At 35.5% G+C, this 25,305-nt stretch overlaps 1 protein-coding gene across 6 annotated transcripts in view; it reads left to right on the plus strand.

Moving 5' to 3' along the window:
* The window catches only part of NOL4 (nucleolar protein 4), a 394,425-nt gene that overhangs the window by 335,561 nt on the left and 33,559 nt on the right, over positions 1-25,305 (plus strand). For all 6 annotated transcript variants that reach the window (XM_067699379.1, XM_067699374.1, XM_067699375.1 and 3 more), the window contains one exon: positions 5,640-5,820. In XM_067699379.1, coding sequence (XP_067555480.1) covers positions 5,640-5,820 — 181 coding nt within the window. The remainder of the gene's footprint in view (positions 1-5,639; positions 5,821-25,305) is intronic.

Below are 25,305 nucleotides of genomic sequence, written 5' to 3' on the forward strand. Positions count from 1 at the left end.
TAATTTAAGAGTGCTAAGTCTCTACTTTTGTTTTTACTAACAAAACTTTATGCCCATCAGGAAGAATTTTAGAGTAGATGGCTTTGCCGCTACTGGGTTACTTCTTGCCAGCCATGTATCCTTACATATCAGGTTGAGGACTGTATTTATTTTGTATTTTTCTTTAAGTCAATAGTTCTGAAGCATTTATTGTTTATAAAATCATGTCAGTATGTGTGTGTGTGTGTGTGTGTGTGTGTGTGTGTGTGTGTGTAAATATTGCTACAAAGAGAGTTTGTTAACATAACCTATTCTGGGAACACTGATAAAACTCTAGGTGAAAGGTATCCTGCTATTATCTCGGTTTCTTAAGTCGGTAACCAAATCTGTTTTCTCTGTTATTTCAGATCTTATTATTAGGCTACTTAGATTTAGTCAAAACATGTCTTCCCTTATTATCTTTCTCAGTGAGTTTGGGAGCGTCTTTGCAAAGAACAGTCTTCTGTGTTGGCATCTTAATCATTTGTGTGGCCAACAAGTGGATACTGTATGGATACTCTTCACCATATGAAAGAAGTTACTCCCTGAGTGTTATATGTGTGAGTGTTTGTGTGTGTGTGTGTTTTGATGGCATCATAAATCACTTCTCCTCATCCCAAGTAATAATCACATTTACTTCTAGTGCAGACTGGTTTTTTTTTTTCTTAGCAGGAAAGCAGTTTAAATTAGAGCTCTGGTTCTCTCAGATCTTTTATGAATTTCCCTGGAAACTCTTAGCCACATGTGCTTAGTTCTGGAACACTTGCTATCAAGTGGAAGAAGAAGGTAGAGATGTTTTCCAGCAGTTTATATGTGAAATAAATTGCACTCCCTCCCTTCATCCATACTTGAAGAGCAAAGAGGACATTTAGAGCAGTAATTTAAAGTAAAAATGCTTCTATAGACAGACTACAAAGAACATGTAAAGTTAGGAGAAGTCTAGTAACAATAAAAGTTCAGGCAAATTGATGCCTGAATTATCCACGTGTTTAATATTTTGCAGTGATAAGCTTGTTTGAGGTCTATGCAAGTTTTTCTTTTTACCTTAAAAAGGTGCATCACTGGTACCCTGACCATCTCAGTGATGAACTAAAAATGTAATTCCATATTGATGCAAAAATGCCTTGCAAACTCCAATTGCTATAACAATGTAAGGTAAAAGGCAAACAGAAGAAAGGTATCTGGATTATTGAATCAAGCAGAAAATTTTACTAGAATTTTCTGATAATCTTTATAGGCAGAGAAAAGTTAATGAAAATATACAGCATATTTAACAGATGGTAGAGAATATAAAAGCTAAGAAAAAGTGGAATTCTTGGGAGATATAAAAGCAATGTTTTTTTGGAAGCCTATTGTCAAAAAGTTGAGTGGAACCAGTCAGATTTAATTTTGAAAAACATGTCTATGTAAGGTACCTGAGTAAAGGATTCCTTAGGCAGCTGAAGTAAGTTAGGAATTCAATCTGTATGGTCCAAGTACCAGATCAGGTTCAGCAAACTCAAGTTTGTCCTTTCCAGTTTCTACGGATGGAGTACAAACCACTCTTCCCAAATAGTGTGTGGATGAGAGGGTAATGAGTAGACAATGCCTACTCTTCTAAATCATTCCAATCTTGCCATCCATCTGTAAGTAATCCCTCTTCCTATTCTAAGCCCAATTTTTTCCTAAATTTGAGGTGCATACTTATATGCATAAAGGAAATATCTATTGATAAGTCCAAAGCCTAATTATAAAAGTCACCGTAACTGTTTCTTTCATCTGTTGTATATTTTTAATGAAAGAAATCTGAATCAAAACAACTCTGTATTACCTAGTGCAATGCTGATGGTCATCCCATCATATCGATGCTCTCTTTTTTAATGGAATTTTTTAAAGAAAATTTGAAATATGTCTAGTAACATCTGGGATAGGATTTTTTCTAGTTTTTGATGAATAAAATATATTTCATTGCCTAGATGTGCAATCTTGTAGCATATTAATATTATTCTCTTTTGAAAATAATCTTCACAGCAACCTCGGGAGCAAGCTGTCAAATTTGAGGACTTTAGGAACTAATGTTTATTAAACGTTGCTTACAGAGATGAAATGTGACTCCAGGGGATATCTATTTTTTATGTCATTTACTTATTTTTTTATGCTTTCTTTGAAACCAACAATAGTAATCATTCACAAGAAAAACATGAATTAACTTCATATTAAACCTCTCCCCAAAATACACTACAGCACAGATATTACTGGGATTTTCATACATTGTATTTCTCAACATATAGTGGACTGCCAAAACATTAATAGTGCAAATCTGTGTTTGACTACAAATGACTCCCTACAAGGCCTGTTTTGATTATTAATAGGATTAATGATTTGCCTGCTCAGTGCAGTTACTGTGGTTTGTAATAACAGTTAATAATGAAAAGACAGAGGCACATTTAAAAAATAGCACGTTTAATAATACAAATTAATTCTATCATACAAAGAATCAGAGAGAAAACATTGTGGAGACAATGCCTTCTCCCTTTTTCTTCATCATTAAGAAACTCTTCTCCTGCGAGTATATTCTGTTTTCATTTTCCAAACACAGAAAAATAAACTGGGTATGTATCATAATAGCCATGAGTTTTCTCAAACAAGAGACTCAAATTTTATCATGCTCCCCAAGTTGTTTTCTATCAGGAAACTGGGAAGTTACACTAGTGGTAGAATTGTTTGAGGGTTTGAGGCTAGCCCCTTCTCAAGAACATCAAACTTGCTTTGAAGTATTGAATAATTTGCCTTCTTTCAGAGTTGCAATGGCTACATGCCTCTACAGAAAGAATACTGCACAGCCCAGTGTTTTTTCATAATGCTTTAAGTGCAGTGATTTTATGAGTGTAGAAGACAGCAGACAGAGCTGCTCGTCTGGGTAAAGAGGAAAGACATAATATGAAAGCATATCTCTATGCCTTTGTCCCATAGTCTCGGGAAGACTCTGAGGCATTTCCCCAGAAGCCATGGAGAGTAGTTTGAGATGTACTACTTTATAGGAAATAGAAGTTATACATGTGAAAAAAGTTCACCCATGTAAATATCACAGATTCATCTATCAGTCTTCTGATCAGCTTTGCTAATTTCACAAGCAATAAATATATAAAATATGTCTGTATTCTAGTATGGAAGAATATATATATATATATATATATATATATATATATATAAATAAAATACACATATTAATCTGTCCCCAGGCAGGGAGGAGATGAGCACTTATAGATGGGAGACCATTTCACTGTACCTTTATGAAAGACTTTTGGATACTGCCTGAGGGGTAATCATCATTGGTTAGACCATTTTTCACTCACCCGGTCATTGTAACATGCCATTTAAAAGACAGCTGGTTACAGATTCTAAAATTCGAATCGTTGCTGTGTTTCTGTACCACTAATGTTGCTTTATTAATAGTTATTTTTCACAGTAGCACTGTAATTATTATAATTATTTACCTTAGACCTACTTATTATGGCACATGCTTCCAGCAACCAAAGATTCCTAGAAATATCATCTTCAATATCTTAGAGTATTTAAACTCCCTTACTATTTGTAATATAAAATTTCATCATAGTACAAAAAAACCCCAAAACATATATATTGTTATGTCTTTAGGAAAAGTCCATATTACAAATGGTAAATTTGGTGAAGGCCCCCTATCTTCTTTGGTAGAGAACCACAGTCTAAAACCCACCACTGTTGGGTATTTAGCAAAGACCAACTTACAGTTTTAAGAAAAAAAAAAATCTGGAACTTGCTGTCTTCCCAGACTAAATAGTAAAGCCAGTGATACCAATAAAATCTGATTGTATATGGGTCCCTTCTTTAATGCAGTTTCTCCCAGGAAAGAGTGTTATTCTAAAGTAATTTACCTTCACAGGGATTTCTAAGGTTTAAATGCAAGGAATTACAATTAGACTTTCTAGTTCATATACCAATTTACGTCCGCTCATGTTTTTTTTTTAAGGGCAATGCTAGGAAAATTCTTATTTTCATTTTAATTTACATTGAGGAATTTTGCTGTATATTTCATAATCTTACCTAGAAATGAAAAGATGAAAAGCTTATAAATCACATGTCTAAGATCTACAGCTGAGTGTAATAGAGTTGAATAGGTCAGTTATAGTTGAAAAGATCAGAAGAACAAGAGCAAAGTCATAACTGCATAGTTCTGATAGTCATGGCAATGCTTTCACTACATGAAAGATTAGAATATCTCTGGCTGTAGCAATACTACTGGGTCCATAGAGCAAACTTATTTCACTTTTCCTCTTTTTCCAGTACTTGATGCCACACACACACAAAAAAAATGTATTTGAAAGTTTGTTTCCCTAAACATGCACTCTAAATATATAAGCTGAAAAATACTTCTGATTATGAAAAACATTCTTAAGAATTTATTAGAAATCTGTTTCTAATTCCTTCTTAAAAAAGAAAAGAAATTAAAAAAAGAAGAATTGATGAAGAATGCAGTAGACAAGTCATATATGTTGTATATATTTTAGACTTTATAAACTCAAAGTTGAAGGGAAATTCATTCAATCTGTTTTGCTATGAACATATATACAGTTTATTGCCAATTATAATTTGTGTCCATACAACTTTCATTGGTTAGAAGTTTTGAAGCATGGTTTGTAGACACCAGCGCAACTTAAGAAAAGAAAAACAAGCAGAAAAGCCTGGGTTTACTCAAGTCTTTGTCAGGCTGTTGTGATGCATGTAATGGGCCTAGTGTGGAATCAGCACACAATAAATTTTCCTATAGCCATAAAATAAAAGAGAGAGAGAGAGCATATGAGAGAGCAGACTACAAAAAAAAAAAGGAATTTCAAGAAAGCCAATTTTTGCAAATTTATTTGTAAATTGTTATTTCTCTTCATGTAATTTTTTAAAACCTAACTAGTTCTTTTTAAAATTAAAAAAAATTTTAATGTAAAGTTCACCCTCCCAACAATTTCCAATATTGTCAACCACATGCACATTTTTGTGCAACGGATCCCTCTCCCCCGGAACCACTCCCCCAATCCTGCATGACTGAATCACACAGTGAACAATTCCCCACTTCCCCCTCCCCCAGACCGTTGCAACCACCATTCTACTTTCTGATTCTATGTGCTTGACTAATTTATCGAAAATAAGTGGAATTATGCAATATTTATCTTTTTGTGATGGCTAATTTCACTTAGCATTGTCCTCGAGGTTCATCCGTGTTGTAGGAGATGACAGGATTTTCTTCTTTTCTTGAGGCTGAATAATATTGCATTGTATTTATATACCATATTTTCTTTATCTATTCATTTGTCAATGGACATTTAGGTTACTTCCTTCTCTTGGCTATTGTGAACAATTCTCTTCACGTAATTTTAAATTCAGTTGGAAATTGCAAATTGCTCCATCTCCAATCTGTCTCACATTGTTACTTTGCTTTCCTTTTTTTAGTTTTTAGCAAAGTTATTGAAAATGTTCTTATGTACTGACTTAACGTTGACTATATTTTTCTTCTTGTTCAATGCAGACATGTAGATAACAATAAGATAGTCCTGTTCAAGGTGAAATAGCACAGTGATTTGATAAATAATGAAATGCTATTGTCATTGCAGGATGAATCTGCTCCAGCTGACAAACAGTGTAAACCAGAGGCGGCCCAGGGCACTTACTCAACCTCAGCTGTTTCAGGCTCCCAGGAGGTGTTGTACATCAACGGAAATGGGACCTACAGTTACCATAGTTACAGAGGGCTCGGAGGGGGACTGCTAAATCTGAACGATGCTTCTAGTAGTGGTGAGTCTTTATTACATATTATGTTTTTGTGTCCATTTGGAGTTATTAAATTCCCTAAAGCTGAGGAAAAAAAAATTGAATGAAGTGTTATAAGCAGTAGTCAGTGCCAATCTGTGAAAAACAAGACCATTTAACACATAATGTCCATCTCCCTACAAGGACATCTCCCTATTCAGTTGCTGTTTCTAAAAGTAGCAGCTATTATGCAACTGAATGATTGCTGTTTTATATTCAAAAAATCTCAACTAGAGAATAGAACATTTTTTACCAAATAGTTATACATTCTTTCCTTGAAGTTGTAATATACTGTTCGTCAAAAATAATGACACCTTTTCTCAATGTTCGAAGAGGTTTTTAATTTGGAAAATTTGAGGCACCAGGAACTTTATTGACTTGATGAAATATACACAGTCATTATACCTAAGAAGATACAAATTGAAACAACACACAGAAACAATCCATGTATCTCCAGCCAACAGCTTGTCAGTGACAATGGCGTGTCCCACCAGCAGTGAGTGGTATGCTGGAACCAGCTTGTATGGGCTCATGCTTGGTAAATTTTTAGGAATTTCTTGAGCTTATATACCAGAATAAATTCCAAATGTGTAATATACAGCCATACATATATTAGGAATACAGTATATGGGTGAACTTTTTATAACTGGGTTGTAGGAAAAGCTTTCCTAAACTATACTTAAAATCCAGGGGAAAATAAGTTTAATTAGACACATGCACACACACAACTTTTGCATGACAAAAAAAAATAAAGTAAAAATTAAGTGATAAACTAAAAAGTTATTAGCTTCCTATACTACAAAGAGTTAGTAGGCCAATACATGAAGGTCTTCTAAAAAGAAAGAAATACTCAAAACTGAATATTTAAAAAATAAGGCTAGAAATATGAACACACAATTCTCATAGAAAGCACTGCAAATGTCCCCTAAATACAGCTACTCAAACCCACTCCTAATAAGAGAAATGCAGCTTCTGTCAGATTAACAAAAGTCTGAATATTTACAGAATATTCCTTTGACAATGCTGTGGAGGAAATGAGTACTCTCATGCATTGCTTGCAGAAATACAGAAATTTAAAGTAAACTTGACAATATCTAGGAAAATTAAATATGCATTTACCATTTGACCTAGCAGTCTCTTTAGGAATCTCTTGTTAGCAGTTTATCTCAAAGATACACTGGCAAAAATACAAGAAGACATATGCAGAAGGCTATTTGTTACCGTGTTATTTATAAATGCACAAAAAAGGGTTACCAATAAAAATGTCCATCAAGAGATGGCTAGTTGATTCAATTATAGTGCATCCAAATAAGAGAATAACATGAAGCTATAAAAAGTAAGGTATCTTTATATACTCCAGATAGTGAAAAGTACTTATAGTATGCTAACATTCATTAAAGAAGGATATATATATATTTTTTAAATTTACATAGAGACAGGAATGGGGGAGGAACAGTATGAAGAAAGGAATACAAGCCAGAATTCTCTGAGTATACTTGGTTTTCATACTTTGTTTTGTAAATTTAACTTTGAAACAATTTGAGTATTTACATAATTATTAAACAATCTGATTTTAAGAATCCCTAATATTGAAAGAAAAATTATGCAAATGGACGTTATCTGTTTAATGAGTGGTTGGCACAGCCCCATAGATAGGAACTTTTCTAAGTGATTTCGAAAGTCATAATTTGACACCACAGCATGAAAGCTTATGATAAAACCTTAAACTATTTTCAGTAATGATATTATTCTTTTGGAACTGTTGTCTGTGTATTATAGTTTAAAGCAAATTTGTAGTTATGTTTGTATCAGCGAAAGCTGGGATTTTCAGCAGAGGGCAAAGTAGATACAGGTGTAAAATCAATAAGTTTAAGCAAAAACTCCATAATCTTGTATTTGAATAGGTAGTATCATTGAGAGCTCAGTGTAGTTTTGTTTTAAAAGAAAAACATACTTCCTATCTTTTTCCACTGAAAATGCCTGGAAACAAAGACCAATTTGAAAATTTGAATTAGGCTTGATGAGCTTCTAATATATTTGGGAGAAAATTGCATTATTAGTATCAAATGAGTATATACTCTAGAAAATTACTTACCTTTACAATACTAGAACCATGCTCCGAGTGTATTCAGGAGTGATTCTGCTGCAAGGCTGGGGCTCTTTGGTCCGCCTTAAAATTAAAGGTCCTGTAAGGACAGGATTACTGAGATTTAGTCTATATCAATTGCCCTCCAGCTCAAAAGACGGGTGCCTGAAGTGGAAGAGAAAAACAAAGCAACTTATTTCAGAAAAAAAAATTAAGTTTCAAGTGTATATTCAGTTTTTCCAAAGCCAGCTAGTGAGCCTTCTCAGCTGTTTTCAACTCTTATTTTTATTTGAACAGTAAATCAGCAAGAAAGAGCAAGTCCAAGACCAGAAAAAACATAAACATAAACAAAAGCTAAGCCTTCTTCTAGCCCATAAAGCTGGAAATGCTAACACTTCTTTTTAAATATTTTATATAAGTAAGAATTGGTAGGTTGTTCAGAACTTAACCACCAAATCAAAAAATTGGGGGAAAAAAAGTTTTGTCACTAAAGATTTTATTGACATAAATTTTTTAGATTTGAAAAATTGTTCACTTAGGAAATTAAGTTATTGAACATTAATAACAATAACTACCACCTATTGTGTCATTATGGTGTTTCAGTGTAGTCTCCATTCAATCCTTATATAGTCCTGTGAGATATATTCTGCAATTTGGGGGAAAGTTTTTATAAAACTGAACTTGCCCCCACTTGAAAAAATCATGCCTAGCTACCGCTTTCTTTTTTTCTAACATGATTGAAACCTACTTTGTGAGGCTCAGAGGGTTGAGTGACTTGCCAAAAATCCCTCCTTAATAATAAAAGGAGGGGCCAGGATTTGGACACAAGCATTCTGACGTGAGAGGCCACATTGTAAACCAATGAGCTGACCATCTGTGTAATAGAATATAATGGAAGCGAGTACTGAAGTAAGTGATAGCCCCTGGTAAGCACTAATCTACTGTCTCCAGAAATTCTCCCATTCTGGACATTTCATATAAATGAATGAATCATTCAATATGTGGTCTTTTGTGTCTGGCTTCTTTCACTTAGATGATGTTTTCAAGGTTCATCTATCTTATAGCATGTATCAATGCTTCATTTTTTTAATTGCCAAATGATATTCCATTCTATGGATATGTCATACTTCGTTTAGCAATTCATCAATTGTTTAGCTCAACTGATGGGCACTTGGTTTTTTCCACTTTGGGGTTACTATGAATAATGCTGCTATAAACGTATATGTGTTAGCAATTCTTTGGGGTATATACCTGAGAGTGGAATTGCTGGTTCATATATGTCGTAGCTCTATGTTTAACATTTTGAGGAAATAACAGACTGAACATGGGCTGTCTTTCAACCTTTTAAAATTTCTCTCAACAAGTCTTACAGTATTTACAGTATGAGTTTTACACTTCTTTTGTTAATTTTATTGCTAAATATTTCCCTTTGTGATGCTATTGTAGATGGAATGTTTTCCTTAAAACATTATTCTATATTTTTTCTATTTTTTGGAATAGTTTGTGAATTAGTGATATTCTTTATGTGTTTGGTAGAATTCAGGACTGATATTATCTGTGCCTGGGCTTTTCTGGGGGGTTTTTGATTCCTAAATCAATCTCTACTTACTTGTTAGAGGTCTACTTATATTGTCTCTTTCTTCTTGAGTCAGGTAGGTAGTTTGTGTATTTCCAGGCATTTGTCCATTCAGCTGAGTTATTTAATTTATTGATACAAGTGTTCATAATTCTCCTTCATAATCTTTCTTTATTTTTGTGAGGTCAGTAGTGATGCTCCTATTGTCATTTCTGATTCTAGTTATTTGAGTGTCCTCCCCTTTCTTTGGTGATTCTAGGTAAAGGTTTGTCAGTTTTCTTGATCTCTTCAAAGAGCAAGCATTTGGTTTCATTGTTTTCTTTATGGCTTTTCTATTCTCTATTTCGTTGATTTCTACTCCCATATTTATTATATCCTTCATTTTGCTTACATTAAGTTTAGTTTTCTCTTATTTTCCAGTGTCTTAACCTGAAAAGTTAAGACATTTATTCCAAGTCTTTTTTTCTCTTTGTATACAGGCATTTACAGCTATAATTTTCCTTCTAAGCACTGCCTTATCTGCATTACATTTTTGGTATGTTATATTTTTGCTTTCATTCACCTCAAAGTATTTTCTAATTTCCTGTATCATTTCTTCTTTGGCCAATTGGTTATTTAGTAGTATGTTGTTTAATTGCCATGTATTTGTGAATTTCCCAAATTTCTTCTGTCAATGGCTTTGTATAATTTCAATCCTTTCATGTTTATTGAAGCTGGTTTAATGACCCGGATTATGGTCTATCCTGGAGAATGTCCCACGTGTACCTGAGAAGTATGTATATTCTGCCATTGGTAGTAGGGTATTTTGTAAATGGTATTAGGCCTAGTTGGTTTACAGTGTTGTTCAAGTCTTCTGTATTCTTGTTGATCATCTGCCTAGTTTTTCATATTCATTGTTGTAAGAAGGGTAATGGGATCTCCAACTACTGTTGTTGAATTATTTATTTTTGCCTTTAATTCTGACAGCTCTGTTTCATTTATTTTGGCACTCTGTCATTAGGTACAGATATTGTTTATATTGTTATATCCTCTTGACAGAGGATTGATGCTTTTATCATTGTAAAATATCCCTATTTATATCTAGAAACTGTTTTAAAGTCTATTTTGCCTAACATTAATTATTTATGTAATATAAGGATCAGGAAAAGACAATGGTAACTTAGGTTATCACGTTGATACTAAAAGTGAAGAGAACTGGACAAAGCTTTGGACATGGAAATGACACGTAAAAGAGTATAGAACAGGGGCTTCCCTGGTGGCGCAGTGGTTGAGAGTCTGCCTGCCGTTGCAGGGGACGCGGGTTCGTGCCCCGGTCTGGGAAGATCCCACATGCCGCGGAGCGGCTGGGCCCGTGAGCCATGGCCGCTGAGCCTGCGCGTCCGGAGCCTGTGCTCCGAAACGGGAGAGGCCACAGCGGTGAGAGGCCCGCGTACCGCAAAAAAAAAAAAAAAAAAAAAAAAAAAAGAGTATAGAAAAAATGTTTACTCAAACACAACCAAAATAATTTATCTCTACTCCATAAATGACTAAGTAACTGTGGGAGCCCAACGCCAAATGAAAAATGTGGGGCCTCTTATTTAAGAGTTAAGAATTTCAGGATGGTGACAACAGAGCATTAAACAAATCGTGAGACATTTCTGAGCAGAATCCTGTGGGACTGCACATTTCATGGCCCACTTTGCTCCTTTGATTTATTCAGCAAGTTGGAGGAAGCGTTGTGTTTTGATGAAAAAGGCAGGTGAGGAGAAAGAAAATATATACAATGAGGGAAAAGATTGAACACAGAAGTGAGAATATTTTTAGAGAGTTTTTTTGAGAAGAGAGGAGAGAACTTTGGAGCAACTTCCGATCAAGAGTAAAAATTGAGAGGGAAATTAAAGAGAAAATGTTGCTATGAATTATTAATGAGTAGGGCTCCAAAAGTTTGCTTGCCCTTCTTCCCGTTCTCCACAGAGAAACCAAGGTAATCTTTAAGAAAAGGAAAACCTGATCATATTACTTCATTATCTAAAGCCCTTCTATGGGCTGTCATTGTTCTTAGAAAACTGACATTACCCAGCTCTTCATGCCTCAGGGTCCTCCCTCCTGAAGTTTTCTTTGATCATTTTTTACCCCTACATCCCTCATTTATTGCTCATTTTTAAATCTTGAACTCCACGTCTAGATCAGGTTATAGCCATAACTCTAATAGCATCCTGAATTTGTCCCTTGAAGCATGTACCACAGTGCACATACATATACCCACACACATGTAATCACAATACACTCGTATTCAGTCCCCAGTTGTATTGTTCAGTGATGGTCAAAAGCCACATAGGAAATCTGGCGTAGGTTCCAGGTATGCAGCCATATAAGTGAGCAGTTTTTATAGAAAGTTTTATTAGAAAACACTTTTTATAAATTTGTCGTTTGAATGTAGGTACTATGGTGCTGTGATGAGGTCTGCCTTGTATATAATTCTCCCCCCCCCCAAAAAAAAGACCTCAGCACCATAGAATGATAGAATCTAAATGGACTTGAAAAATAATTTAATAGCAACGTCTTTATTTTTTAAAGGCTATTAAGAAAGAAACAGGCCAGGAAAATTAGATGACTTGCTCACACAGGTTGACTTTTTGGGTGTTTAGTTAATGCATCTTCTGACTTTTTGTATGGTGAGATAAAGATCTCTTAAAGACACAACAAAGAACAACTCTGAGCAGTTCAGATCGTGTATTGCTGAGAAGAAACTGGAGTAAGAGAATAACCAGAATGGCATGCAGCAAATTTAAAATGAGGCGGCTTTCTTTGAGCAATGGCCTTGGACTGAGTGTAATTGAGTGAAAAAAGAAAAAGAAAGGCAAAGACTAGTCGAAGCAAATAGCAACTTTAGGCTTAAACCCAAGAGAGTTTCTCTAGCTCACGTTTGAGAAAGGACTCTAGCTATAGTACTGGTAGCAAGGCAAATGGTTAATTTCATGTTGTGAAGGAGCTTTAAATAACATTTCTTCTCAAAAACACATTCTACCTGTAACACTGGTATTGGCTCCTGCTGTTTTGATTTTGTTTAGTTTTTGCTTTTTTAACCACAGGAGGGCACCTAGATTGATCAGACCTGCAAATCCCTTTATTTGGGGCCTTTCTTCATAAATTCTGGGAACCCCAGACATTCTGACTTTTAAACATGGTATTATCTTTAGCTTCGTTTTTCATTTGTAAAACATCAGAATAGTCATTCCCTATAACAGATTTGGAGCTGTGGGGAAAAATACTATATACATATACATAAATCTTGAGAGCTAAAAAGGCATAGCAGAAGATTAGCATGATATGAGATGCCAACATCATATCTGATGGCTGACAACTACAGTTAATCTAAGTTTGAGAATACTTAATTTTAGAATTTGTAGAGATATTCTGAAAAGTGTGGAAGGGAGCAGCCACTTTCAAGAGACCAAGTTGAATTAGTTACACATCTGACTTAATTTATAAAGCAGATGAAGACAATCAGAATTCAGACCATTAATGGAGAAACTGGGAGGTAATTTGAGTTGGTAGCATAAACAGGAGGGCAAAGATTGAAAGAGATATAGTATTTGCAGAACCTTTTAAACTAATGTAATAAGAACATGAACTCTGCAGGTTATACTATGTTCAAGAAGAATGTGAAGGCAGAAGAACGGAAAAGGATACCTTAAAAACATTTGGATTTAATTTAACAAATATTTGGGGGTTCTCATGTTCAATTCACTGTAATAAGTACTTTCTTAGTCTGTTCGGGCTGCTATAACAAAAATAGCATAGACTGGGTGGCTTAAACAACAGACATTTATTTTTTCACAGCTCTGGAGGCTGGGAAGTCCAAGATTAAGGTGCTGGCAGATTTGCTGTCTGGTGAGAGTCTGCTTCCTGTTCCATAGAGAACCATCTTTTCACTGTGCCCCTTTCACATAGTGGAGGAATGAGGGAGCTCTCTGAGGTCTCTTTCTTATAAGGGCACTAATCTCATTCATGAGGGCTCTACCCTCATGACCTAATCACCTCCCAAAGGCCCTACCACCTAATACCATCACACTGAAGATTAGATTTCAGCAAATGAATTTGGTGGGGGGAGGGGGATGCAAACATTCCATCTATAGCTGGTGCATTAAGAGAAAACAAGTTGAATAAGGCAGAATCACTGACATTAAGAAACTAACAGATCAAAAAGATAAAACATTCCTCCTCCTCTTGTCTAAACATCAAAACTCTTTAAGACTGAATTAAATCGTACTTCCTCTGTGAAACCTTACTCTACCTTGCCACTCACTCTTCCACTCTTTGGAAGATTAATCACTCTCCTGCATGTACCTTTATTCTAGCACTTATCTCACTGTATTATGACATGTGTTTTCAAATATTTTTCCCTAAATAGATGTGCACTCCTTGAAAGCAGGAACTCTGTCTTATTCATCCCTTGAATAAGGCCAGAAATATAGTAAGTGCTCAATCATATTGGCTTAATGAGTGAATAAATTTTTAAAAATAGAACACCTAGTGCCAAAGTCAAAAAAAAATACAAAGAGAATTACTGATATATATTGGATGGCAGGGTGAAGGGTTTATCTTAGACAAAGCAAAGGGCTCAGTGGTTGAAGTTGACAATTCTGTGGGTGAAAGAGGAAGGCTCCAAAGAGTTCTATGAACTCCTGCTTAAGTTTGAATATGGTAGCAATAGTAAAAGCTTGCCCATGTTGGAGACTTCATAGCGTGGAAAGGGTGCGCTTCAAATCCTTTGTTAGCCAACCTCCATTTGTTTAGAGCTGGCAAGGGTCTGCACCCAACAATCCAAATTTTCAAGTTGGAGTGTTATCAAAATGACAGCAGTTACAGTTTTTATAAAGAACTTATTCAAATCATCCCACTGAAATGAGAAGCAAGCAAGCAGCCAATCCTGCCATTATCATCACATCCAATTACATAGGACTTTGGAATGCTCTCTTTCTATCAGGAAGTTCACAGTGAGCTGTCTAAAGAGGGCAATTGTTCGCTGCGGTCATCCACTGGATCTATTGAGTCTAAATTATATGCAAAATGCATAAGTTAACTACTGATGTTTCCTCTCCACAAACCCCATCGGGCAGACTTTTCGATTTGTTTTTCAACCCTCATGTAAACTGGGCTGATACACAGATCGCAATCTAACAAGACCAAATTGTAGTAATGACCATAATAACTAACATTTGTATAGCAATTTCTAGTTTGCCCAAATCTTTATATCTGTGATCTTCTTTGCTCCTCACTAATATTGAGGATTGTCAGCTGTTAAGATGCTTTGGATCACAGCCTCTAATCATGAGCCTAAAGGAGCTTGGCCGTAAGATTCACCACCGCACTAGAGCTGGTTCACAATAGTGTGACTGGCTTGGTATGTGGCTATTGCTGTCCCTCAGCATCCACATTCTGAAACATCACTTCTCATCTGAACTTTCCAAAGGAGTGCTTCTGTTCATTTACTGTCTTCACTCCTCATCTACCGTTTACTCTTCAATCCACTGTAACTTGCTTATGCCAACGTTTGGCTGAAACTGGTCAGGTTGAGTCTATCAGTGATTCCATCTATGGCCAAACTAAAAATGCTTTTTGCCCTTGATCTTACCAGATGTCTTGGGTATATTTGAATCTGTCGATAACTAGAGGCTTGAAACATCCACTCTCTTGGCTTCCATGTCACCTGATCACCAGATAATTCTTCTCCTGCTGCCTTGAGTCCTTTCCCTCGACCCACGCCCTTCCCTGCTGGGTTTCTCCTAGCATCCTTCCCTCGTCAATTTAATCCTCTTGTTCTGCACACTGCTCAAAGGAGCGCCCACTAGCTCTCGTGGTTTCAACTTCAGAATGTGCCAGAAGCTGCATAATCTCCCCCATGCTTTGCCTTGAGCTTCAGATTTTATATCCAGTTGTCTGCCACATAGCTTGATCCAGGTATCCCAAGAAACCTCATATTTAATTATTTAAGAGTGAATTCTTCAACCCCACAGATATTATTGTTTCTGAGGTTATCTCACACAGAAATGCCCTCCCCTGCACCTGATCTGTATCAGCTATTACCTTCTCTATGATTATTTTCTGGTTGCTTCACCCATTAACTTTACTTCCTTTATGTCCCCATGATACTGTAGGCATACCTCTTTTTTTTTTAACCTATTATGTGCTCTTTTTTATGCTAGATTGTACAGTCTGAGGGCAAGCAAGGTAACTTTTTCTGACCATCATATCATCAGTGTCAGTAGGTAACCATCTTATATTATGGCTCAATGAATAGTAAATGGATAAATGAATGACTCAGTGAAAGAAATGATTTCAATAAAATATTGTGCCTCTTTAGAGAACTTAATTAAATCTAATTGAGCATGGGGGAAATCAGTTGAAGTTGAGGATATCTTCTTAGTGTTTGTTGTCTTTTCCTCTTAATACTCCAAAGAGCACAATACTGGAAGAAAAGTATTTCATATCAAATATTTGCGACAAATATTTTGAAATACCCATGTATGTTCTGTTTTAAAACGTATTCAGTTTAAGTCCTCTGATTCAGGAAAGAAATGTTTAACATAGTTATGTAGGGAACTGAGAAGGTATACTTTTTACTTTGACCTTACCTCCTTAATAACTTGTTCTGGCTCACTAGCCATGTGGAAACAAGGAGTGCAAATGCATGGAGAGAAAACCATCTTGCTCCGGGAGACCAGCTGGGTGTTTCGGGTGTGAAAAATACATAAGATCTGTTATGTAAAACTGTGTAGATCATGATTTTATAGAGCCTAAAATAGTTCATAGAAGTTAAGCAATGCCCTCTGGGTAATTCATATGTCCTTTACACAATGGGGAAGATCCACATGATGATAACACAGTATGTGAAGAAAGGCAATTGTGTGATCCAATTGGAGTCAGCATGATTGGGATTATGCAGTTATTATATCTCAGTAGAGTTCCAGTAAACCTCACTGAGTTGTCAAAGCATATTCTACAGCACATAGTGGGAACTTCATTTGTATCTAGAGATTTTTCCATCCCTGTGCCCAAATTATTGTAACTATTCTTAGTAAGTAAGTCCATTTCTCCCATGTGTGTTCCTTTGATGACCTGACTTTGAATCAGAGTATAAAATTTAAAATTCAGTTCCTCAGTCACACTGGGACACAGTTCAAGTGTTCAACTGCCTAAGTGGTGATTGGCTACTGTATTGAACAGCACAGAACATTTCAATCACCACAGAAATTTCTATTGAATAGCACTGACTCTAGGCTCTAATTGTCTCACCTACACCATTGTATTGACCCTTGGTTGGCTTTCTTATTGCAGAAAACCTTTTCTACATTTATTTCATTGGCTCCTTGCATTTAATTATGTATCATTCACTCCTCAATGAACTAAATGAGGTCAGTGAATAAACTTATGAAAACTTAATTGGTGATTCTTAAATAGTAATGCTTTTAATTCAAACTACTCAGCTTTTAAATAACTTTCAGTTATCTTAGCAGTCTGAGAAGAGCTAATAATAACTTGTAACATAGGTGTTGAAAACCTTTTGGCATAGGCTGGGATTACTTGAAAACCAGAAACAAATTTTTAGAGAATTTCATTGTAACAGAATTTGTAATTATGCATTTAGAGAAAGCAAGCCTAAACTCCACATATTTGAAATGTGACCACAATTTTGACACTGAGCTCATTCTGTTTTTCCAGCTCTTCTACATACTCTAATAATAACCTAGAATTCAACTGAGACTGAATTTTTTGCACACATGTATATTGAGACACATAGAGTTTCAGCGAGATGATGCTTATTTGTAAATTTTAATGCTTGGAAATTATGTTAACCATTTGCTGGAAAATGATATGAATTATCTGCAAAATAAAATGAAGCATCTTTCAGTTTATCTGACTGAGCCCTCATATCTTCCAGCAGGTTTCTGTAGATCAGGGAGCCTCAGAGAAAGGGCTCTGAAAAGAGAGGTGAGTGACCTTGTGTTTTCCCTGGACTGCCCAGCACATGTAATTGATTTTATAGCTCAATATTGATCAGGCCTTTCTGGCAGAAGCTTTCTAAAAGCCTGTTCTCTACAGTAAAATGGATCTTATGTACTCTTAAGACCCTCTTGAGAATTTTGTGTTTGTGCCTACTCACTGAAGAGATGGAAAGAAAAGACTTTGTTAGTATTCTCAGACCTTTCTTCTTGAGCCTGCTGGTATACCATTCAGGGGCTTTCCAGGTGGCATGAGTTCATTATGGCTGGCTTGGGTTGCTTTTCTTAACAACCTCCTTTGAACTTTGACATGTCCTCTGGTAATCTCTCTAACAAACCAGTTAAAATTTCCTGGCCTTGCCAGCCCTCAGCTCCAGGAAGGAGGTCTCTTGGGGAGTTCAGAATGTTCTACTTTTCTAGGAAGTCAGAAATACCACTCTCTATATGGAAATTGAATTAGCTACTTTCTATATTCCTCCTTCCTGGGTTCAGGTATTGATGCACCTTTCTGAAACAGGCACCGGGCTGCTCCCTTAGCCTCCTTAGAGATCTTGAGTCTGCCTAAGAGCGTAGGAAAGCCAGAGTTGCCTTATTTTTTTCTCTTGCATGTTAAAAAATTCAAATTCCAAGTATGATTACAATTAGAATGCTAATATTTCCTTTTGTGATTTCAAGGCACACAGTCATTTAAAATGACATTTGGCTCTTGACTAATATACAAAGGCTTTTTCTGAAACCCTTTCTCCCATCCAGGTACAAGTGCTAGAACTTGTGCATTCACACAGTGCAACTTTGCCTCCTGAGCTGCTATTTGGTCCACTCACTCAGACCCAGAACAAAAGATTACAAAATTAAATGTGTCATGACTAACATTCTGACCAATATCGCTATGGTCACAGGGAGAAACAAATTATTTCTGGTAATTTAAGCCCATTAGGGAATATAATCCTCTTCAGTACTCTGAATGTATCTATAGGTAGCTTGTACACTACTCTAGGGATTTTTTTTCTGGTTCCTATTTCTGGCAATATAAATTTCTCTTCATTGTTCTTTGAAGAAATATGGTAGGAATAATCATGTTTTCTTAACACAGTTCCTGAAAACATATTTATAAACGCAGTGTGTCTATAATTAGGAGAAAAGTCATACTATATTTATTTTTGGTGTGCAGACATATTCTTCTGTGTTTATAATAATCACCTCATTCATATCCTCATCTTCCATGGGCTATTCTCCACCACTCTGTCCAACGATGGCCTGTTCCCATGATTTCTTCTGTTTCCTGTAAAATATTAATTTGCTTTCATTGCAACTTAAAAACAAAGATGAGAAATTGGAGGAGGACATTGACCTCCATGGATTGATTTCATCAATCCCATCTCCCTTCACATGCACAAAAAAAATTTTTCCTTCTTTCTCGTGGCTGAATAATTTTCTATTGTGTGTGTATATATATATATGTGTGTGTGTGTGTATATATATATATGGATACACAAGTAATGGTATATAAACAAGTAGTTTATATGTATATGCTACTACTTGTTTATCCATTCATCCATTAACAGACACCACTTAGGTTGTTTCCACATCTGGCTAGTGTGAATATTGCTGCAATAAACATGGAAGTGGTTATATCTCTTCAATTTCCTGTTTTGATTTCCAGAAGTAGAATTGCTGGATGATATGATAGTTCTAATTTTTTGAGGAACCTCCATGCTGTTTTGCACAGTGACTGAACCAATTTACATTACCACCAGCAATGTACAAGGATTCCCTTATCTCTACATCCTTACCAATGCTTGTTTTCTCTTGTTTTCTTGACAGCCATTCTGACACATGTGAGGTGGTTTTGATTTGCCTTTCCCTGTTGATAAGTGACATTCAGCATCTGAAAGTACCTGTTAGCCATTTTGATGTCTTCTTTGGAAAAATGTCTATTTTGTTCCTCTGTCCTTTTATTTAACATTTTATTTTATAGGAGTATAGGTGATAAGCAATATTGTGCTGGTTTCAAGTGTACAGCAAAGTGATTTAGTTTTACATATACATGTATCTATTCTTTTTCAAATTCTTTTCCCATTTAGGTGGTTACGTAATACTGAGCAGTGTTCCCTGTGCTATACAGTAGATCCTTGTTGGTTATCTATTTTAAATATAGCCGTGTGTACATATCAATCCCAAACTCCCAATCTATCCCTCCCCCCCCCACCTTTCCCCCCTGGTAACCTTAAGTTCATTCTCTAAATATGTGAGTCTGTTTCTGTTTTGTAAATAAGTTCATTGGTATCACTTTTTTGGGTTCTGCATATAAGCGAAATCATATGATATTTGTCTTTCTCTGTCTGACTTACTTCACTTAATATGATAATCTCCAGGTCCATCCATGTTGCTGAAAATGACATTATTTCATTGTTTTTAATGGCTTAGTACCATTGTATATAGGTACCACATTTTCTTTATCTATTCACCTGTGAATGGACATTTAGGTTGCTACCATGTCTTGGCTATTGTAAACATCACTGCAATGAACATTGGGGTGCATGTTTCCTTTCGAACCATGTTTTTCTCTGCATATATGCCCAGGAGTGGGATTGCTGGATAATATGGTAGCTATATTTTTAGTTTCTTGAGGAACCTCCATCCTGTCCTCCATAGTGGCTGTACCAATTTACATGCCCACCAACAATGTAGGAGGGTTCCCTTTTCTCCAGACACTCTCCAGCATTTATTGTTTGTGGACTTTTTGATAATGGCCATTTTGACTGGTGTGAGATATCTCAGTGTAGTTTTGATTTACATTTCTCTAATAACTGGCAATGTTGAGCATCTTTTCTTGTGGCTCTTGGCCATCTGTATGTCTTCTTTGGAGAAATGTCTCTTTAGGTCTTCTGCCCATTTTTTGATTGGGTTGTTTGTTTTTATGGTATTAAGCCACATTAGCTGTTTGTAAATTTTGGAGACTTATCCCTTGTCGGTCTCATCGTTTGTAAATATTTTCTGCCATTCCGTGGGTTATCTTCTCATTTTGTTTATGGTTTCCTTTGCTATGCAAAAGCTTTATAATTTAATTAGGTCTCATTTTTTAATTTTTGTTTTTATTTTCATTACTATGGGAGATGGATTGAAAAAGATATTGCTGCGATTTATGTCAGAGAGTGTTCTGCCTATGTTTTCCATTAAGAGTTTTGTAGTGTCTGGCCTTACATTTAGGTCTTTAATCCATTTGGAGTTTACTTTTGTGTATGGTGTTAGAGAATGTTCTAATTTCATTCTTTTACATGTAGCTGTCCAGTTTTCCCAGCACCATTTATTGAAGAGACTGTCTTTCCTCCATTGTAAAGTCATGCCTCCTTTGTCATAGATTAATTGACCATGGGTGTGTGGGTTTATTCTGGGCTTTCCATACTGTTCCATTGATCTATATTTCTATTTTTGTGCCAGTACCATACTGTCTTGATGGATATATCTTTGTAGTATAGTCTCAAGTCAGGGAGCCGTTTTTTAATTGGATTGTATTTTTTTGTTGTTATTGAGTAAGAATTTTTGCCTTCTGGATATTAACCTCTTATCGGATATGTGGTTTGCACATATGTTTTCTCATTCTGTAGTTTACCTTTTCATTTTGTTGACGATTTCTTTTGCTGTGCAGAAGCTTTTTAATTTGATGTTGTCCCACTTGTTGATTTTTGCCTTTATTGCTTGTGCTTTTGGTGTCATATCCAAAAAAATAATTGCCCAAACCAATGTTAAGTAGATTTTCCTATTTTCTTGTAGGAATTTTATGGTATCAGGTATTCTTGTATGTCTTTAATACATTTCAAGCTAATTTTTGTGAGCAGTGTAAGATATGGTTCCAATTTCAATTTTCCCAGCATCATTTTTTTCAATTTTCCCAACACTCTCCCCAGTGAGTGGTCTTGGCTCCCTTGTCAAATATTAGTTGACTGTATATACAGAGGTTTACTTCTAGGCTCTTGTTTCTCTTCCATTTGTCTATGTGTCTATTTATATGCCAGTTCCATACTGTTTTATTTACTCTACCTTTATTGTGTAGTTTGAAATCAGGAAGTTTGATGCCTCCAGCTTTATTCTTCTTTTTCATGATGGCTTTGGCTATTAGGATTCTTTTTCTATTTCTCTAAAAAAAAAGGTATTGAAATTTTGATCGGCATTGTGTTGGATCTATAGATGGCTTTGGGTAATATGGACATTTCAGTAATATTAATTCTTCTAATCTGTGAACATGGAATATATTTCCATTTGTGTCTTCAATTTTTTTTTCATCAAGGTCTTGTGGTTTTCATTATATAGATTTTTCACTTGGTTAAATTTATAAGTATTACATTTTTTATTCTATTGCAAATGGGATCATTTTCTTTATTTCTTTTTCACATGTTTCATTGTTAGTTACATAAACACGTTTTTAGGTTAAATAAATTGAATTAAAAAAAGAAAAAATCAATGGTTTCACATTTCTTATAGAATAAAATGCAAATGCATTACCATAAAAAATACACATAACTGATTTCTGGATGTTGATTCTATATTCTGCAACTTTACTGAATTTGTTGATTATTCCCAACTGTTATTTTTGGTTGAGTCTTTAGAAATTTCTATATATAAACTAATAATATCTCCAAATAATGACAGTTTGACCACTTTCTGATTCAGATGCTTTTTATTTCTTTGTCTTGCCTAATAGCTCCAGTTAGGATTTCCAGTACCATGTTTAAGAAGATTGGTTAGAGTCAACATTCTTGTCTTGTTCCTGATCTTAGATGAAAAGCTTTCAGTGTTTTGCCATTGAGTAAAATGTTAGCTCTGGTTTTCTCCTATATGGCCTTTATTATGTTGAGCTATGTTCTTTCTATACACAATTTATTGAGGGTTTTTTTTTTTAATTACCATGAAAAGACATATTTTGTCAAATGCTTCTGCATCTACTGAGATGATCATATGATATTTTTTCTGCCATGCTATTAATATGTGGTATCACATTTATTGATTTGCATATATTGAACCACCCTTGCATCCCAGGGATAAATCCCAATTGGTCATGGTGTATAATTCTGTTAATGTGTTGCTGAATTAAGTTTACTAATATTTTCTTGTGAATTTTTGCATCCATATTCATCAGACATACAGATCTATAGTTTTCTTTTCTTGTAGTATCCTTCTCTGGCTTTGGTATCCAGAAAGTTCTTCCACCATGAAATGAGTTTGAACTGTCCACACCTCTTCAAGTTTTTGGAACGGCTTAAGATGGATTGGCATTCATTTTTCTTTAATGTGTGGTAAAATCCACCTATCAAGTCTACCATACTGTTTTGGTTTTTTTTTTTTTACATCTTTGTTAGAGTATAATTGCTTTACAATGGTGTATTAGTTTCTGATTTATAACAAAGTGAATCAGTTATACATATACATGTGTTCCCATATCTCTTGCCTCTTGCATCTCCCTCCCTCCCACCCTCCCTATCCGACCCCTCTAGGTGGTCACAAAGCACCGAGCTTATCTCCCTCTGCTATGCGGCTGCTTCCCACTAGCTATCTATTTTATGTTTGGTAGTGTATATATGTCCATGCCACTCTCTCGCTTTGTCACAGCTTACCCTTCGCCCTCCCCATATCCTCAAGTCCGTTCTCCAGTAGGTCTGTGTCTTTATTCCTGTCTAACCCCTAGGTTCTTCATGATATTTTTTTTTCTTAAATTCCATATATATGTGTTAGCATATGGTATTTGTCTATCTCTTTCTGACTTACTTCACTCTGTATGACAGACTCTAGGTCCATCCACCTCATTAAAAATAGCTCAATTTCGTTTCTTTTTATGGCTGAGTAATATTCCATTGTATATATGTGCCACATATTCTTTATCCATTCATCTGATGATGAATGTTGTTTCCATCTCCGGGCTATTGTAAATAGAGCTGCAATGAACATTTTGGTACATGACTCTTTGAATTATGGTTTTCTCAGGGTGTATGCCTAGTAGTGGGATTGCTGGGTCATGTGGTAGTTCTATTTGTAGTTTTTGAAGGAACCTCCATACTGTTCTCCATAGTGGCTGTACCAATTCACATTCCCACCAGCAGTGCAAGAGTGTTCCTTTTTCTCCACACCCTCTCCAGCATTTATTCTTTCTAGATTTTTTGATGATGGCTGTTCTGACCAGTGTGAGATGATATCTCATTGTAGTTTTGATTTGCATTTCTCTAATGATTAATGATGTTGAGCATTCTTTCATGTGTTTGTTGGCAGTCTGTATATCTTCTTTGGAGAAATGTCTATTTAGGTCTTCTGCCAATTTTTGGATTGGGTTTTCTTTTGTTATTGAGCTGCATGAGCTGTTTATAAATGTTGGAGATTAATCCTTTGACCGTTGCTTCATTTGCAAATATTTTCTCCCATTCTGAGGGTTGTCTTTTGGTCTTGTTTATGGTTTCCTTTGCTGTGAAAAAGCTTTGAAGTTTCATTAGGTTCCATTTTTGTTTTTATTTCCATTTCTCTAGGAGGAGGGTCAAAAAGGATCTAGCTGTGATTTATGTCATAGAGTGTCCTGCCTATGTTTTCCTCTAAGAGTTTGATAGTTTCTGGCCTTACATTTAGGTCTTTAATCCATTTTGAGCTTATCTTTATGTATGGTGTTAGGAAGTGATCTAATCTCATACTTTTACATGGACCTGTCCAGTTTTCCCAGCACCACTTATTGAAGAGGCTGTCCTTTCTCCATTGTACATTCCTGCCTCCTTTATCAAAGATAAGGTGACCATATGTGCGTGGGTTTATCTCTGGGCTTTCTATCCTGTTCCATTGATCTTTCTGTTTTTGTGCCAGTACCATACTGTCTTGATTACTGTAGCATTGTAATATAGTCTGAGGTCAGGGAGCCTGATTCCTCCAGCTCCGTTTTTCATTCTCAAGATTGCTTTGGCTATTCAGGGTCTTTTGTGTTTCCATACAAATTGTGAAATTTTTTGTTCTAGTTCTGTGAAAAATGCCAGTGGTAGTTTGATAGGGATTGCATTGAATCTATAGATTGCTTTGGGTAGTAGAGTCATTTTCACAATGTTGATTCTTCCAATCCAAGAACATGGAATATCTCTCCATCTATTTGTATCATCTTTAATTTCTTTCATCAGTGTCTTATAATTTTCTGCATACAGGTCTTTTGTCTCCTTAGGTAGGTTTATTCCTAGATATTTTATTCTTTTTGTTGCAATGGTAAATGCGAGTGTTTTCTTGATTTCACTTTCAGATTTTTCATCATTAGTGTACAGGAATGCCAGAGATTTCTGTGCATTAATTTTGTATCCTGCTACTTTACCAAATTCATTGATTACCTCTAGTAGTTTTCTGATAGCATCTTTAGGATTCTCTATGTATAGTATCATATCATCTGCAAACAGTGACAGGTTTACTTCTTCTTTTGCGATTGGGATTCCTCTAATTTCCTTTTCTTCCCTGATTGCTGTGGCTAAAACTTCCAAAACTATGTTGAATAATAGTGGTGAGTGTGGGCAACCTTGTCTTGTTCCTGATCTTAGTGGAAATGCTTTCAGTATTTCACCATTGAGGACGATGTTGGCTCTGAGTTTGTCATATATGGCCTTTATTATGTTGAGGAAAGTTCCTTCTGTGCCTACTCTCTGCAGAGTTTTTATCATAAATGGGTGTTGAATTTTGTCGAAAGCTTTCTCTGCATCTATTGAGATGATCATATGGTTTTTCTCCTTCAATTTGTTAATATGGTGTATCATGTTGATTGATTTGCGTATATTGAAGAATCCTTGCATTCCTGGAATAAACTCCACTTGATCATG

This window comes from Pseudorca crassidens, chromosome 12, assembly GCF_039906515.1.
Source record: "Pseudorca crassidens isolate mPseCra1 chromosome 12, mPseCra1.hap1, whole genome shotgun sequence".
In the NCBI taxonomy this organism is placed as follows: domain Eukaryota; kingdom Metazoa; phylum Chordata; class Mammalia; order Artiodactyla; family Delphinidae; genus Pseudorca; species Pseudorca crassidens.